Genomic DNA, 14,561 nt, shown 5'->3' with positions numbered 1-14,561 from the left:
TTTTTTCTTCTTTTTCCTTTTTTTCTCCCTCTGTAAAATTCTACCACTTGAGTTTGACCGGGCGTGGAACCTCATTTGTACCCCTTTTCACCCCCTTTTGTTTTTCCCTTAACTTTTTTTAAATTCATCAATGTGTCATTTGGTCACTTTTCCGCTGCTCGTATGAGGAACCTGTTTGAGCCCGGTTGGGAGAGGAAAAAGTGTCCTTCACCTCCGCAGTCCATCGTAGACGCAGAACTCTGTGCAGGTTGCGCCACGAGAATTGGAACCATTGCGTTAGGACTACTGAAAAAACGAAAAAAAAAGTAAATTCTTCTAAATTATCTCCCCCACTGCTAATTCCCGCATCTCATATGACTTCACTTTGCACCCTCCCGGTTGACGAAAATGTCTCCAAACAATTTCATCTTGTCGAAAAATGTAAAATTGGCGTTTTCCAGGAGGAGGTAGTGCGACTTGGGCAGTTCTGTCCATTCCACGTTATGCTAATAAGGGTGGAAGAAAAGGAGGGGAAAAACTCAGACGGGGGGTCAAAGTGGCAATTCTCACGGGAGGATATGGGTTCCGCAAAGGGGAGAATCTACCCGAAGAACTTCGCAAATCGGAGAAGCGTCATTGGTCGCTCGCACAGCTTGCATCGCTTGTGCCGCTTATACCATTGGCTTGTCTGAAGAGGCAAGGGAAGGAACAGAAAAATGGATGAGACCGGCCGATTGACGCGGGAGAAGAAGGCATAATGAGCAGGAGGCACTCCTGAAGGGCGCCAGTTCGTAACGGCACCATTTGGGTCCCCCCTTCTCCTTGAACTTACCCACGGTGAACTTTATCCCCTTGCTGATGTAGCCATTCTGGGAGTCACTCAAAAGGAGGATATAAAAGGGGGCGTACAGAATGATTTCCTTCAACAGGGAGAGGCAATATATGATTCCTGAGAGGGGCGGAGTAGGGGGAGCGTCTGTTCAGATGTGTATATATTATGTGCACATGTGGGTCTATGCGTGTGGTGGTGTAGTCTCTATCTAGAGCCCCCCCCTTCTGGGGCATCCACCCCATCGCCGCTTCAACTCACTGCTGATGACGAGGTAAATAATCCCGAAAACTAAAAAGAGCACAAAAACGCTTGGGTAGAGGAAAATCAGGATGGTGAAGAGGACAGTGCCTGTGGTAGAAGGGGAAGGGCGGGCAATCACATAGGAGTAAGCTGTGATACTGTCTTCTTCTTTCTCCTCCGTTTGGGCGGTATTTTCCACTCCTTAACAGAATGACTACTTTCCCGAAGATCCTTTTTCCCCCTCGGTGTACCAACCCAGAATGACCTCCTCATTGGTGTAGTAATTTGTATCAACCCGCAGTTTCAAAATGTTCCATTTTTTCCCACTGCAAGGAAAAGAAAAGGAAAAAAAAAAGAAGAACATAGAATGGAGAAAGAACGCAGAAAGGAGTTTCCACTTGTGACTTACAGTGGTATTCCTGTCTAGCAACACGTGGAGTGATCGATGTGAACAAGCGGACTAGCCAATCAGCCACTATCTACGAGTAACAGCCGGAGACTTACTTAAACAGGAGGTACAAAGAATACATGTTGCTGTGAAAAATGGAGAGAATCTTCGTCAGGAAGGCGAAAATTAGAGTAACCTGAAAGGGGGTGGAGCGGTGATGCGGGGCGAGACAATCGGCGCAGTCCAATGGATAAGTGGTGACCCGATTGAAACGGACGGCATAGGTGAGACGGCCTCCCCCTCCCATACGCTGTCTCCATTCCCTATCTCCCTACGTGCGCAATGATCAGCTTCAGGTAGTCCATAAAGAAAGAGAGAAAAAAGGAAGCCCCGCAGAGGGATGATAGCTTTAGGAGATGTACAGCCGAGGAGCTCTTTAATGGAAACACATTTTTGAAATAATCCCTGAGGTGAAGGGGCAGTGGAGAAGCGGCGGTGAATAGATCGGGATGGGAATTACCCATGGTGAAATGTCAGTTCGTGTAGATCCTCTTGGGTGCTTCTATTACTACGCGGGAGCCACCCTTGGTGGGTCACTTAGCGACGAGGTCAACGAACCACTTGTCCAGGATGGAGACGATTATACTTCCAATGAAGGAGGTGAAGTTGTTGTTAAGCTTCAACCCCAGAGGGTTCTGCAGGAGCGTTCCCAGTATGGCCCTGTCCGAAAGAGGGGGGGGGAAGAAGAAGAATAAGAAGAGTGAGAAGGAGAGGAAGAAGTAGGAGCAGAATAAGTAGAAGAAGTAAAATACGTGGAAGATAAGGCGATCCTCAGTTTGCTAAGCATAACCAAACTCGGATTGGCATTCCATAAGAAGGCTATCCGGCAAAGGGTTTCTCCGCACCTCTCGACATTTCTTTGCGTTTCTCCACTCGCGTGCCTACGTCAACGTTCCGGAGTCATACAAGACGCCTGCTTTCTTGAAGGCGAAGCGCAGGTCGATTATTTCGTGAGAGAGTACGATAAAGAGGAAGAAGCCCAACATAAGATCTATGACGAAATTACACACCCGAATGAGGAGAAGCTCTCTGCATTTTGCATAATCGGATGGGCTCTGTCTGCTTCTCATTAAACTAGTCAACAGGGGATGCCATTCTGAGTGCATGTGCAACCTTTCTTTGAAGAAAGTGAGGGTGTTTTTTATATTTCTCGAAAAAAGTCTCGCGTTTATTTTGCCTACTATACACAGGAGGTAATAAAATGATTTGCTCACTGATGAGACGAGGTAGGTGAAGAATAAGAGGGCCAAAAGTATAGAGCTCACGTTTCGCTCGTTACGGTTGGTGGTGTCGTCTTCGTCACTGCCGGGAGGATTCTCTTCTCCTCCACCCTTTTCTATCCTCTCTGCGTACGCGTCTTTTTTGTTCAATAGGATGATTATTTCGTGCATGTTGAGTGGCTGCTCGTCTGTCGCGCCGCCTACCCCCCCACTGCTACAATTTGGCCTGTTCAGATGGTCCACTCGATTTGTGTCCTCAGCCTGTCCGTCCTTGTCGACACCCCGGTTTTGGTGGCTCCTATCAGAAGGGGACTCTTCCTGGGATTCCCTTTCGTTGTGGCTACCCCTGCAGATATCATCAAAGCTGATTTTGTCCCCCCTGATTTTGACACCCCCCATTTGTTTCTCTTCCCCCAGGGGGCACTCTTCTGTCCCATTTTCCCCACTTCCCTTCCTTGCCGACATGCCGTCTCTTCTAAGTGCCTCCCAAACGAGATTACTCACATGGTCATCCGAAATGATATAAATGTATTTGCTCAAATTATATAGTATGAATAAGGCGTTCTGATCTTTTCTCTCTTTTGTTTGTCCACTTATGAGCACGGGTCTCCCTCTATAATGAGCCACGTAGAGATAGTTACACGGGATTTCTTCTTGCCCTTTTAAACTACTCCTTCTGTGTACGTCTTTCGCGTCCTGCGCGAAGATTAGCTCGCCCAGTATTTGGACCTCTTCCCGGTGGCCCTTCGCAAAGTTGCCATTCTGCAGGGAAAGCGGTGGTGTATGTGTGTGTGGGGAGAGTTTAACTGATTAGGAGCGAAAACGATGTGTGGGGGAGGGGGTACCCTGGAGAACTTCCCACATAGCGTCAACAATGTATTATTTCCACGAGGGTTGAAAAAAGGGAGGACTCCAATTTTTACCACTAGACAGGATGAAGTACGTACATGTAGGTGTTTTCCCTTTTTTTTCTTTTCCCTACCTGCTTGTGTGTAATGTGGATCACTACGCATGTGTCGTCGGTGCGGACACCATAAAGGTAGTGCTTTAAATGGGCCTTAGTCGACTCCACTTGTTGTGGAAAGAATATGTTAAGGCAATTCCTCCGCGGAAGGGATCCCTTTTCCTGACTCACTCTTACGCTCATCCTTAGGATCAGCGTTGTTACTCAGCCTTTTCGCTCAACGTTGTCGCTGAACTTTACTGGGATGCCCGCTTTAACCTTCTCGCTTGGGTAGGGCGCCTCCCCTGTTGCACCTGCCCATGCGTGGGGAGCTGCCCAATTCTTGGCATACTCGACAGGTGCACAGGAAAAGGGGTCTCCTGAATTGAAAGAAAAATTTCGCCCTCTTCAGACGACGCTTCGCCACTTATAGTCTTATTACACTTGTTGTGAATAACCCCCTGCTCTTGTCCTTTCACATCCGATCATCTGCACATCGCAACAAGTGTGACGTTCGGAAGCGAGAGCGTGTGGGCACTAACCGATGTGCAGGTGATTTAATTCTCACTGGATGGCTGTCGAATTGAAAAAAAAAAGAAAAAAAAAAGAAAAAAAAAGAAAAAAAAGCTTTAATTGTGCTTCCCCCCATATGGGTGCCTTCTAACCTGCACAAATGTATTGTGCATACAGGTTGGGAAGAAAATCAGGGAGCGTAGATTTTTTTCTTCTTCTTTTTTTTGCAGGTCCAGATGTAGTAACGCCAGTCAGCTTCACGTGGTCATATTTTTTTGTTCCACACCCTGGCATTAACTTCCTGAACGCGGAGAGCCTCTTCGTCCTTTTTTTCGAGGTGTGCACTGTGCCAAGTGGGAAAAGAAAGAGAAACAGGTAGGGTTCTAGCGGATGGTAACTTTCGTATGTGGTTTGTGTTTTTTTTTTTTTTTTTTTCTCTTTTTTCTGGGGTAGCGGCGTTAGGTGCGTGGCTTTCCTTCTGGTGGAGTGTTTCAGTTGTGGAACGGACGCCTTTTTTTTTTTTTTTTCTTCTTTTTTTTTTTTGTCACCGCCCGGTTCATCCGCTCTATAAATGTTATTACCAAGACTACAAAATGAGAAAAGAAGCAGGCGAAGAGAACGAACAGAGAGAAATACTACACCATACAAGTGAGTGAGGAAGGCTCAAGATGGGGGGTGGAAAGAGAAAGTTGCCGCTTAACAGATAATGCGCCCCGGGGTGAAGATGCATACGAGGAAAGTACGAATTGACTTTGTTGGGAAGAGGAACAACCATGGGAGACTTATGCGGCTGTCACAGGGTGGGCTGCGTCCCCACTTCAGAGAATTGGCCACAGAAGGGGGGGTTGAGCCCGCGCCCGCGCTAGGCGCCCTGACGAAGGTGGTCCTCTACCCGATGACCCCCGCACAGCGACCCAACAGCGACAAAATTTTCTCGGCCTACACCAAAAGCTACATCCACAAGGAGAGCGAACAGGCTCTCATTCTATGTCTAAAGAGACTAAACGAATTGGAAAGAAACAGGAGGGCTGTGAAACTGTCCCAGTATATATACGAATTGCAAAACTTAGCCAAATCGAAGGTGACTTATAACGTGCTGAAACAGATAAAGTTAATTCAGGACTTATTGGAGAGGGTCAACACACAGATAGGAACCGAGTCATTATCCCCATCGCTTCTACTTTCCTTGGCGATGAGTTACAAACACTTACGCCTGAATAAGTACACCTATTTTAAGAACGTCCTCCGTGCTGTGTGTAGTAATATAAGAGTATACAAGAGGAACAAATTGACCAGACTGGTTTCCTCGGAGGAGAGGAATATCCAATCGAGTGACGACTACAAACAGACGGTGGAGTTAATAAAAAGGGCGAACAAGCAGCGTCGGAATGAAAGACGAATAAACATGCTAAATGTATTTACCAATTTGCTGAATAACAGCACTCTGAGTTATATCCTCTATGCATACTCCACTATGTTTTGCTCCCCTAATGAATACGTCCTCTATATGTGCAAATATATTCTTCTGAATTCTTCCATGCTGAACCATCTCGACATGCTTTGCATTTTACACTTTTTGAGGAGAATCAATGTGAAGATTCGCCAAAGCGACATTGTGGGATATTCGAATGGGAAGGCAGCCATGCGGCGTGGAGAGGAGACCAAGTTGGGTAAGCTAAGCCTTACAGAAGACGAAACACCGTTAAGCAGTAGGGATCGGCACAGTGATGCACAGAAGAGGGAGGCTATTCGTGGGGATCATCCCACCTTGGGTGAAAGGGGAAGCCAACTCATGGCTAATCACACCAATCAGCTGAAGAGCCGCCGCGGAAAGGACCCCTATGATGAGCACAGGAATACCTACCTGAAGCTGCTCAGGTGCATAATTCACATCGTGAAGAAGAGAAAGACTCATTTCTGCGAAAAGCCAACCATCTTAATATCGATTCTGTACAATTTCTACAAACTCAACTTGGTTCCCATTGAGATATTTTACTCCTTTCATAACCGCATAAAGAAGGAGATAAAAAATGTGGAGGTGAAGTCTATCGCTCTTTATCTGCACATTCTGAGTGACATTCAGTTCGACCTTCGCTACTACAAATGTGTCTATAAGCATCTGGCTCTCCTTTTTGAGGGTCGCGAGAGGCCGTTCGATCTGCTGTCCGTCTCTTTGTCTTTTTACTCACTTGGGAGGAACATGCACTACGACGAGTCCTTCGTGGGGGCCTGCCTGGAGATTTTCCGACGGTATCTGCGTGAGGGGTATTAGCAGCATCAACCTGCTGTGTGAGTGGGCTTTCCCTCTTGGGGATCTCGAGTCTGCCCCGCGGAGAAGTGCCACCTATGAGAAGCGCCACCCTTGATAATTTCCCCCCTGCTGCTTCTCCCCACTGTAGGCACCCGCACAACCTGAACGACGTAAACATCACGAACGTGATTCACACCATGGGGAAGCTAAAAATCGCAGACGAGGATTTGCTGAACAAGCTGTGCCAAGTGGTAACAAGAAGGATGGATAACATCTCCGCGATAAATCTAAGCCTCATCGTGCTTAGCTTAGCCAAGCTGAAGTATCAAAATGGGGAATTCTACCTTCTGTGTGTGGAAAAGGGGAAGGAGTTACTACCCTCCTTCACAGAGAAACAGTTAGTTATCTTCACCTACGGATTGGTATTAACTCAGACGTTTGATTATCCTTTCATGGAGATGTTCTTTAGGCAGTACATAAAGATTGCTAATACGTGTAATAAGAAAAGGAGGCAGATGCTGGGAACTATCGGTTATTGCCTCTGTCTCGAGAGACCTTCCTTTTTGGAGCACTTTCCCCTCTCCATTAATACCTTCCTGAGAAAGAACCTCCATTCTGTGCAGGACAAAGAGTGGAGAAAACTGCACGACGAGTTGGCCGCTATCTTGAAGCACCTGCGTGTAGACCGCTTCGAAATTTTAAAGAGAAAAAAACCCTACGTGTTTGATATTTCCATTGGGGGAGGAGGGACAGAAGGGACGGAAGGGACTGCACTACGCGAATTATTTGTAGACTTCCTCCTTCCGAGAAAACTCCTGCGCAATTCGTGCAGCCTCAATGGATTCCAGCAAATGAAGAAGCGACACATGGCTCTGCTTAACGTGGATCTCTTCCATCTGGACGTCCACTCGTACATGGGTCTCCAGTCCATGGAGGACAAGGTCAATTTTGTTCAGAGATTCCTCAAAGAGGTTTGCTCCTACAATTTGAACCATCTTGGCGAAGCGGAGAAGGGGAAGAGGGAAAAGATAGTCGAGTTGGTTCGGTTCAGAGAGGAGGCTACTAATCTGGGAAGGCTTCCTTCTCCACAGAGGGAAAGCAGCCCCCCGATTAAGAATCGAGACTATCACATCTTCCCCTCGTGCGCCAAAGTAGAGAATGCAAAGAGAGGCCTCTACAAAAATCACCCCGCGAGAGTGAACTACGAAGAGCCATTTAAGAAAAGGAAGCAAATTTTCCTCGACATCGATGAAGAGAAGTTGTTCAGTCGTAGTGACATGGACTCGCCAAACAGTTTGACAGACCACATGGCAGCACAACTGGGGGATACACACGACGGCTCCACCCATTTGAAGCACTCTTCCGAAAAAAAGGAGACCCTCCTTTTTGGAAGGAAGTGTCACGGATTAAACAAATACGAGTACGTCGATGAGCGCAGTGGGAAGATTATTGTCACGAGGGGGTACGGGGTTGCAACGTAGACAGTTAAAGTAGGCTTACCCACACCAGCCGCGTAACAGTAACGAGCCAAACGGGTTAGAGGCTAATATAACGGGAGAGGCTCAAATGGGCAATCCCATCACACTGCTGAGCGGACGCTTTGCGAAGCGAGAGAAGGAGATAACCCTGCGCTGTTACGTAAGTGGCATGGAGGTACACACATCTCTGCGCCCCTTCACATGATTCGCATAGACCTATCTGTGCATGCGATTCGTTGCTTCTACGGATGGGATGGATTCCGCCTTGCTAATCGTCTATTATATTTATCTGGAAGGAGCCTACGGGGTGGGGAGTGAAGGGATAAGTGTGCGAAATTGGCCACATGGATTGAAGCAACATCTGCTGCTTCTACTTCTGCGAAGTGGGTTTGGTTTAAAATTCGTTCGAAGCGGTGACCCCACGAATCACACGTCAGCGTGGCTCTCTCTCTTTCTCCGTTTTTTTTTTTTTTTTTTTTTTTTTTTTCGAGTGTAATTTTTACACCCCCGTGTCTCTCCTGATTTATCTCTGTCCCGTTTGCTTACACATCGATTTCTTCGTCCTACGAGGTTGGCATAAGTGTGTAAAGTACGGTGGGTGTGATTTGGAATATAGAGATCGGGATGCATTTTTTTTTTTCTCTCTTTTCTTCCTCTTTCGCATTGTCGTACAAGTGGGGTAGTCCAGGGTGTAGGTGACGGAACCCTTCATACGGAACCGCTGCAGGATGCCTTTGATGATGCCAAGTATTAATACAAGCACGTAGTGAGTAAAGTTTGCCTTCTGGTTGGTGTTGTTGTCGAGAAGCAAATGGTTTAGGTAAGTGCCCATGTCGTTGTCGATAAGGACATACACCCCTTTTTTGTAGGTTTGTATTTTATCTACACTCTTATTGAACAAAATTAACCACACGTCTCTTCCAATCAGTTTGGCGATGTCCTTAAGATCACTAAAGTCGTTTCTGTAAATGAGCACTCTCTCGATGAGCTTCCTGCCGATGTCTTTTCCCATGCCTTTTAACTTCCCAGATAAAATGTTCGATATCTTTTCCTCCTCGGCACTGCGGGGTGGGTGCATGGGGCTGTCCTTGCCTTTGCCGCTTGGTTTATGCCCGTTAGGAGATGTGGCGCCATCTGCAAGCAGGTTTCCATTCGCACCGTTACAAACGGCATCGTTGCGCACCCCACGCTCGCGAACCCGTCCGCTAATAGTGCCCTCCTCGCGCTGGGGGGTACCCACCGCCGCCTCGTCCGTACCGTAGGGTAACCTCTTTTCTGTTGATCCCCCGCTAATGTCGTCATCGTCAGAGGCATCGCTGCTTAAGTCGAAATCACTGTTCTGCAAAATATCATTATTCACTTTTATAATTTCGTATATCAACAAGAGGAGGCTGGACTTAGATAACATCCCCTCACTCATAGTTCCTCTCTGGTGGCTTCAGAAGGTGTTTCGTTGATAGGGAGGTGCAAGTGGCTGGGCTGGCCAGAACGGCATGTTTTTTCGAAAAGGGGAGGGAGTGCCCGGTGCGCAAGTCGGCGGGATGCCTTTTGTGTAGCGGCGTTCCTGAACGCTCTCTTTCTCGTGCATTGATCGACGTCAAAAACTACCCACCTGCGTGTAGACATTAGAAGGAAGTGGAGTGGAGGGCACACTACGCATCCTACGTTGGGGTTAGGAGAAAATGCGTAACGACTTGGCCTCCCTGCAGGGGCGAGGTGTACACTTTGGGGGGAGGACAAAGAAGCGCGTACATAACTTCTTAATGCCCATCGAATGGAAGCAGATCAAACGGAAGCAGATCGCACGTCCGCGCTTCTTAACGCTAACTCGATATTTTCCTTTCCAAAAATGACCTGACCTGTTCATAACTTTCTTCTTTTTTTCGCATATTTCACTTCGGTGTGCTTGTCCTCTCCTGCGTCCTCTATCTCGCAACGGCGAATGAGGGCCACTTCGAGGAAGTTTCCTCCTGCTTCTTATTCTGTGACGTGATAATTTTCTTCCCCATCAGGGCGACCACCTTCCCCCCATAGATACGAATGCGGGAAGGTGGTCTCTGCTTCGTGGGCCTCTTTTATGTTCACTCTGCTGGCGATACAGTTACCCACATCAGAGTGATACGAATCACAAGCAAAATTAACACGGCTTGTGTAGGAAACTGAGAAGGGAAAAAAAAAAAGAAAAAAAGAATATTCACTTGTGCATTTTTTTCCCTTACACGTCTGCGCCTTAGTTTTACAAATTATAACGAGCAGGGGGCATGCCATTCCGTAGGTGCTTCTTTTCTGGAGGGCGTAGGAAAAAGTGGTGCACTAGGGCGAAGCAGGTGAAGTGGACGTAGCAGAAGCGGAGGCACCAGCGATATAACATTAACCGGGCAGCGATGCAGAAGTGACGTGGAGGCTAACACGTGTTAGAGATTCCCACTTAGAAACGCTCTTTGTATAAAGTGAAACTGCGCAGTTTAGGCAAATCCCAGTGAGAAAAGAACGCCAAAACGTAGCCCCTGAAGCTAGGTAACAACACCGGCAAATCTAGTTAAACACCACCCCCGCGAGGCCAGCACTCCGGAACTATTACCCTGAAGGCAGTTGTTTGCAAGCCGATGAGCTCGAAACGGGAAGATAGTAATCCCATGCGTAGGCCATATAAGGACGAATGTAGATATGCATACCGTCATACTCCTAGAGATAAACAAGACTACCCCGTGAGAAGTTGACCGATTTTTTGTATTGCCATCGAATCCGCGTCAGCTATAGGTGCCGTTGCAACTGTGTTGTCGTGAGGTGTTTCTCTGGTCCTTCTTCTCCTTCTTTTTCTTGTCCTCCTCCCTCCCTTCTGACGTCGGAGGCTCCCAACTCGTTTCGAGAAAGTATGTGCAGTAGATTACCCCATTCAATAAATAAAACAAAATGACCCTCTTCCCTAACTCCAACAATTCTAAAGCCAACAAGTTCAGAGATGAGAACCTGCTAACGTGCAGATATACTAGGTCTTTTAATAAGACGTTTAAGAAGGACATCACATTCATTCAGATTTTGTTTCCATTCTTTACTGTGAAGAGCATCACCACCTCCTTTTCCCTGCTCCTATTTTTTACCTTCTTCATTTTGAATGTGTGCAACTTTGACAGGCAGTCCCCGCTCTATCTGAGCGAGTAAGGAGAGCGAACGTGTCCACGAGGGGGAGAGACTGCTCATTAGTAGCCAAATGGTGGAGAGTGACCTCCCTTTTTTTTTCTGTCCGCTAGCTTCCTTGTATGTGACTGTCTTCACCTGGCCGATCGCTCATTCCTCCACCCGCAGAACTGTGCTGAAACGATATGGCATGATCAGGAACTCCGTTACGAACAACCACCAGTATTACAAATTATTGACGGCCACCTTTTTCCACTCCAGCGTTTGGAACTTAATAGTAAGGAAAAAGGGGCGCTCGGTTGAGAAGACCATCCTGACGTATCAGCACATCTGTGTATCTTCCTATCTGTGTATCTCCCCATCTGCGCGTGAAAGACCCCGAAGTGGTCAGTCAAAATTTATTTTCCCCAATCCTACCCCGTTACAGATCAATGTCTACTATTTGATGAACATAGGGATCATCGTCGAGAGGAGGTAAAAGATGGGCACAGGACGTCGCAAAGCAGCAGCATTGCGGTGCGTTATCTAGCAGTTTGTGCGTGGCATCACATCCTACCATTCTGCACCCCTCCCTTCATACACCCCCACTTTTCCCTTGCAGCTACGGGAAGGCACGATACATGGCAATAATGCTTCTAAGTGTTCTGTGTGGGAACTTCCTCCTCTGTGCTACCTCCAATTGCGGCGATGTAAGATGAGACTCAATTCGGTCACTACTATGAATAGGACAAAATATGCCTTTTCCCCGTTTTAATCTTCCAAAAGGAGTTCCCCTCAGAGGGAGTGCCCATTTATACGTCTTGAATTTGTTACCCCCTCCCACACACTGCCTTTTTTTTTTTTTTTTTCAGGTCCACATGGGAATCAGTACAATTTTGTCCGGATTCATGGGCCTCTTCCTGCAGGAAATTGTTGTGCGGTACAAGCAGCTGACGGATAGAAGTAGCGTCATTCGGAAATATGTGTAAGTGGTGGTGTGTGCCTATGGCAGTTTCGCCGAGCAAGAAGTGGACTAGCCGTTTTGTGCTCTTCACATTTTGGCTAGCTCAACCCCTGAGGTGTGTACCCTTCCATTTTTTTTTTTAACTCCTCAGATTTGCAGTGCTATCCCTTTATTTGACCATATCGATTTTTCCCTTTAATGGTAAGGACAAGGGAGAGGGGGGGAAGTGCATGCGTTGTCCATTGGGGTGTTAAGAAGTTGTTTTTTTTTCCCACCATTTTGCGGTGCCGTTTCATTTGGGTGTCCCCGATTCACCTCGCTTCGTTATCCTCACTTGCAGGAAATATTGTGGGAAACTTGGGGGCGATTTTTGGTGGATTCTGCTATCCGTACTTCACTAGAAAGGGGACCTTCCACGGGTAAGCAAAAAGGAGTAGCCAACGCAGGGCACCGAGGTCGGCTGTGCCAGGTGGACGAATGGCGGCAAAATATGCAGCTGTCACCACAAGTTGGTAGGAACGATGGAATCTTATTATCATTACCCGCTTGAATAATGACTACCCAATTTTTTCGGTACACGTTTTACAGGCAAGAGAAGAAAGTGAAACTTACCCTGGCCGTTTTGCTGATTCTACTCCTGAGTTCGACCCTGATCAGTCTGATCGTGGCCAAGTGTTAGGTGTCGAAGGGGAGACGTGCACGGCATACGTCTATTTTTCTTAGCTCAACCTCCCTTTCTATTTGGTATCGTTCATTTTGAAAAGCGCGTTCATGCGAGATGTTTTTTTTTTTTTTTTCCCCGCGTGGTGTAATGTGTGTCGTCTTGCAACTCCACGTTTTGTGTCATTTTTTGTGGTGTTTTTTTTTCCTATTATCATGACGTAAACGTGATATGCGAAAAAAAAAAAAAAAGAAATACCAGATCAAGCGGGGGGAAAAATGAAGTAAACTTACAGCGTAGTGCCTATCGCATCCCTTCGTCGGGTGCGGTAGCCTGAGACCTTAATGCGCCGCGTGTGGGGGGGAGGAGCGGCAGGGGGCCGATCTTCAGCTGCTTCACTTCCTATGAAGGAGAATCTATCTACACATGTAGACTTTCGCACACTTAGTGTAGAGGAGCACCGGAAAGGAAGCACCGATGCGTTGCCGCTGAGAAGTGCACTGATGAGTTATCGCTAACCAGTGCACCGATGAGTTGCCCCTAACCAGTGCACCGATGAGTTGCCGCTGACAAGTGCATTGATGAATTGCCGCTAACAACTGCACGGATGAGTTCTGCCCCGTCAGTTGATGAGCGCGAAGGCCTTCTGCGTGTGCTCGCGGACGAAGGCAATGGACTTGTCGTAGAGCTCCTTCTCCTCCTGAGTGAGCGAGAATTCCAGTGGCCTGGCACCTCTGCTATTGATTATGGCCGTGGAGCCAACATACAGATCGGAGCAGTTGTAAAGACCATTCAGGTAAACGGCACAAGTGTACAACTGACTCTCATTGTAGAGATACGATTTAATCATCTTCACGATGGCAGCAGCTGGAGAGAAAACGGCAGACGATTTAGACAGCTTAATAATTTCTGCACCCATATCTCTGGTCTTTTTAATAATGTGATTAATTTCCTCATTCGATATGAGGCCCTTTTTTACAAACTCTGATAAAGGGATGCCTGAGACGGAACAGAACCTCTCCAAAGGGATCATCAGATCTCCATGTCCTCCCAACAGCACCTGACTGACATTCTCCGGAGCCACGTTTAGCTTTTCTGCCAAGAGAGACCTAAAACGAGAGGTGTCCAAAATGCCAGCCATCCCGCAAATCTGTTCATGCGGAAGTCCACTATATTTTTGAAAAACATTTACCATAATATCAAGGGGATTACTAACACATATGACGAAGGCATTTGGGCTGTGTAACTTCACTGACTCAGCGACACTCTTCATAATTTTTCCATTGATTCCGATTAAATCTTCTCTGGTCATCCCTTCTTTCCTCTGGATACCTGCCGTTATCACAAGGACATCGGAATCTTTGATGTCCTCTATGTTATTGGTACCCAGTATTTTTCTGTTCACCCCTACGATGGTACTGAAGTGTTTCAAATCCAGACTCTTCCCTTGGGGAACACCATCCACTACGTCGTAAAGAACAATGTCTCCAATGTTTTCCATCAAGATCAGTTGGCCCACGATGGCTCCAATCTGTCCGCTTCCTACCATGGATATTTTTGGCATCTTGTCCAACTGGTGTGTGAAATGGGAAGTACAATTGATACGGGGCGTATGTGTCAAGTCCTACAGGTCAGAAGGTAACGCGGTGACACAGTGCAGTTTATATGTGTTGTGTGCAGTGGAGAAATGTGTGCCTATTCGGACGGGGAAGGGAAATCGTAAGGATGATTTAAAAAAAAAAAAAAAAGAAATATCCCAATAAATTCCCTCCTCCTTTTGCAACTCCTTCCTTTTCATGGTCCCCTTCTCCGCGCCAGCTATACACCATCGCGTGATGCGTCGAACTCTCCCCGCAATTTCCTGTACGACATATATGCGTGGGTGCAGAGCACAATTCGCCTGAACAAGCAAGGC

At 47.0% G+C, this 14,561-nt stretch overlaps 5 protein-coding genes across 5 annotated transcripts; 2 read left to right on the top strand and 3 right to left on the bottom strand.

The window, feature by feature from the left end:
• Positions 1-359: 359 nt before the first annotated feature.
• On the bottom strand, positions 360-3,866 carry C922_00900 (hypothetical protein; the record flags this gene model as incomplete). The annotated part of the gene is made up of 10 exons (XM_008816512.1): positions 360-485; positions 657-667; positions 812-928; positions 1,070-1,159; positions 1,307-1,377; positions 1,556-1,635; positions 1,775-1,904; positions 2,058-2,159; positions 2,385-3,481; positions 3,702-3,866. The coding sequence occupies 10 exons, from the start codon at positions 3,864-3,866 to the stop codon at positions 360-362; spliced, it is 1,989 nt and encodes a 662-aa protein (XP_008814734.1).
• Positions 3,867-4,899: 1,033 nt separating this feature from the next.
• C922_00899 (hypothetical protein) lies at positions 4,900-7,907 on the top strand (the record flags this gene model as incomplete). The annotated part of the gene is made up of 2 exons (XM_008816511.1): positions 4,900-6,425; positions 6,575-7,907. 2 exons carry the CDS (start codon positions 4,900-4,902, stop codon positions 7,905-7,907), a joined length of 2,859 nt encoding a protein of 952 aa, XP_008814733.1.
• Positions 7,908-8,172: 265 nt separating this feature from the next.
• On the bottom strand, positions 8,173-9,324 carry C922_00898 (hypothetical protein; the record flags this gene model as incomplete). The annotated part of the gene is made up of 2 exons (XM_008816510.1): positions 8,173-8,204; positions 8,451-9,324. The coding sequence occupies 2 exons, from the start codon at positions 9,322-9,324 to the stop codon at positions 8,173-8,175; spliced, it is 906 nt and encodes a 301-aa protein (XP_008814732.1).
• Positions 9,325-10,817: 1,493 nt separating this feature from the next.
• Positions 10,818-12,664, top strand: C922_00897 (hypothetical protein; the record flags this gene model as incomplete). The annotated part of the gene is made up of 8 exons (XM_008816509.1): positions 10,818-11,062; positions 11,211-11,319; positions 11,470-11,516; positions 11,644-11,731; positions 11,894-12,006; positions 12,137-12,186; positions 12,326-12,404; positions 12,574-12,664. 8 exons carry the CDS (start codon positions 10,818-10,820, stop codon positions 12,662-12,664), a joined length of 822 nt encoding a protein of 273 aa, XP_008814731.1.
• A 604-nt stretch (positions 12,665-13,268) lies between these two features.
• C922_00896 (malate dehydrogenase) lies at positions 13,269-14,210 on the bottom strand (the record flags this gene model as incomplete). Its single annotated transcript, XM_008816508.1, has 1 exon — positions 13,269-14,210. The coding sequence occupies one exon, from the start codon at positions 14,208-14,210 to the stop codon at positions 13,269-13,271; it is 942 nt and encodes a 313-aa protein (XP_008814730.1).
• Between the last annotated feature and the right edge of the window lie 351 nt (positions 14,211-14,561).

The sequence above is a fragment of the Plasmodium inui genome (genome assembly GCF_000524495.1).
Source record: "Plasmodium inui San Antonio 1 unplaced genomic scaffold supercont1.3, whole genome shotgun sequence".
Classification (NCBI taxonomy): domain Eukaryota; phylum Apicomplexa; class Aconoidasida; order Haemosporida; family Plasmodiidae; genus Plasmodium; species Plasmodium inui.
Note: the sequence above shows the minus strand (reverse complement) of the source record. Positions and strands in the feature narration are given on the sequence as shown.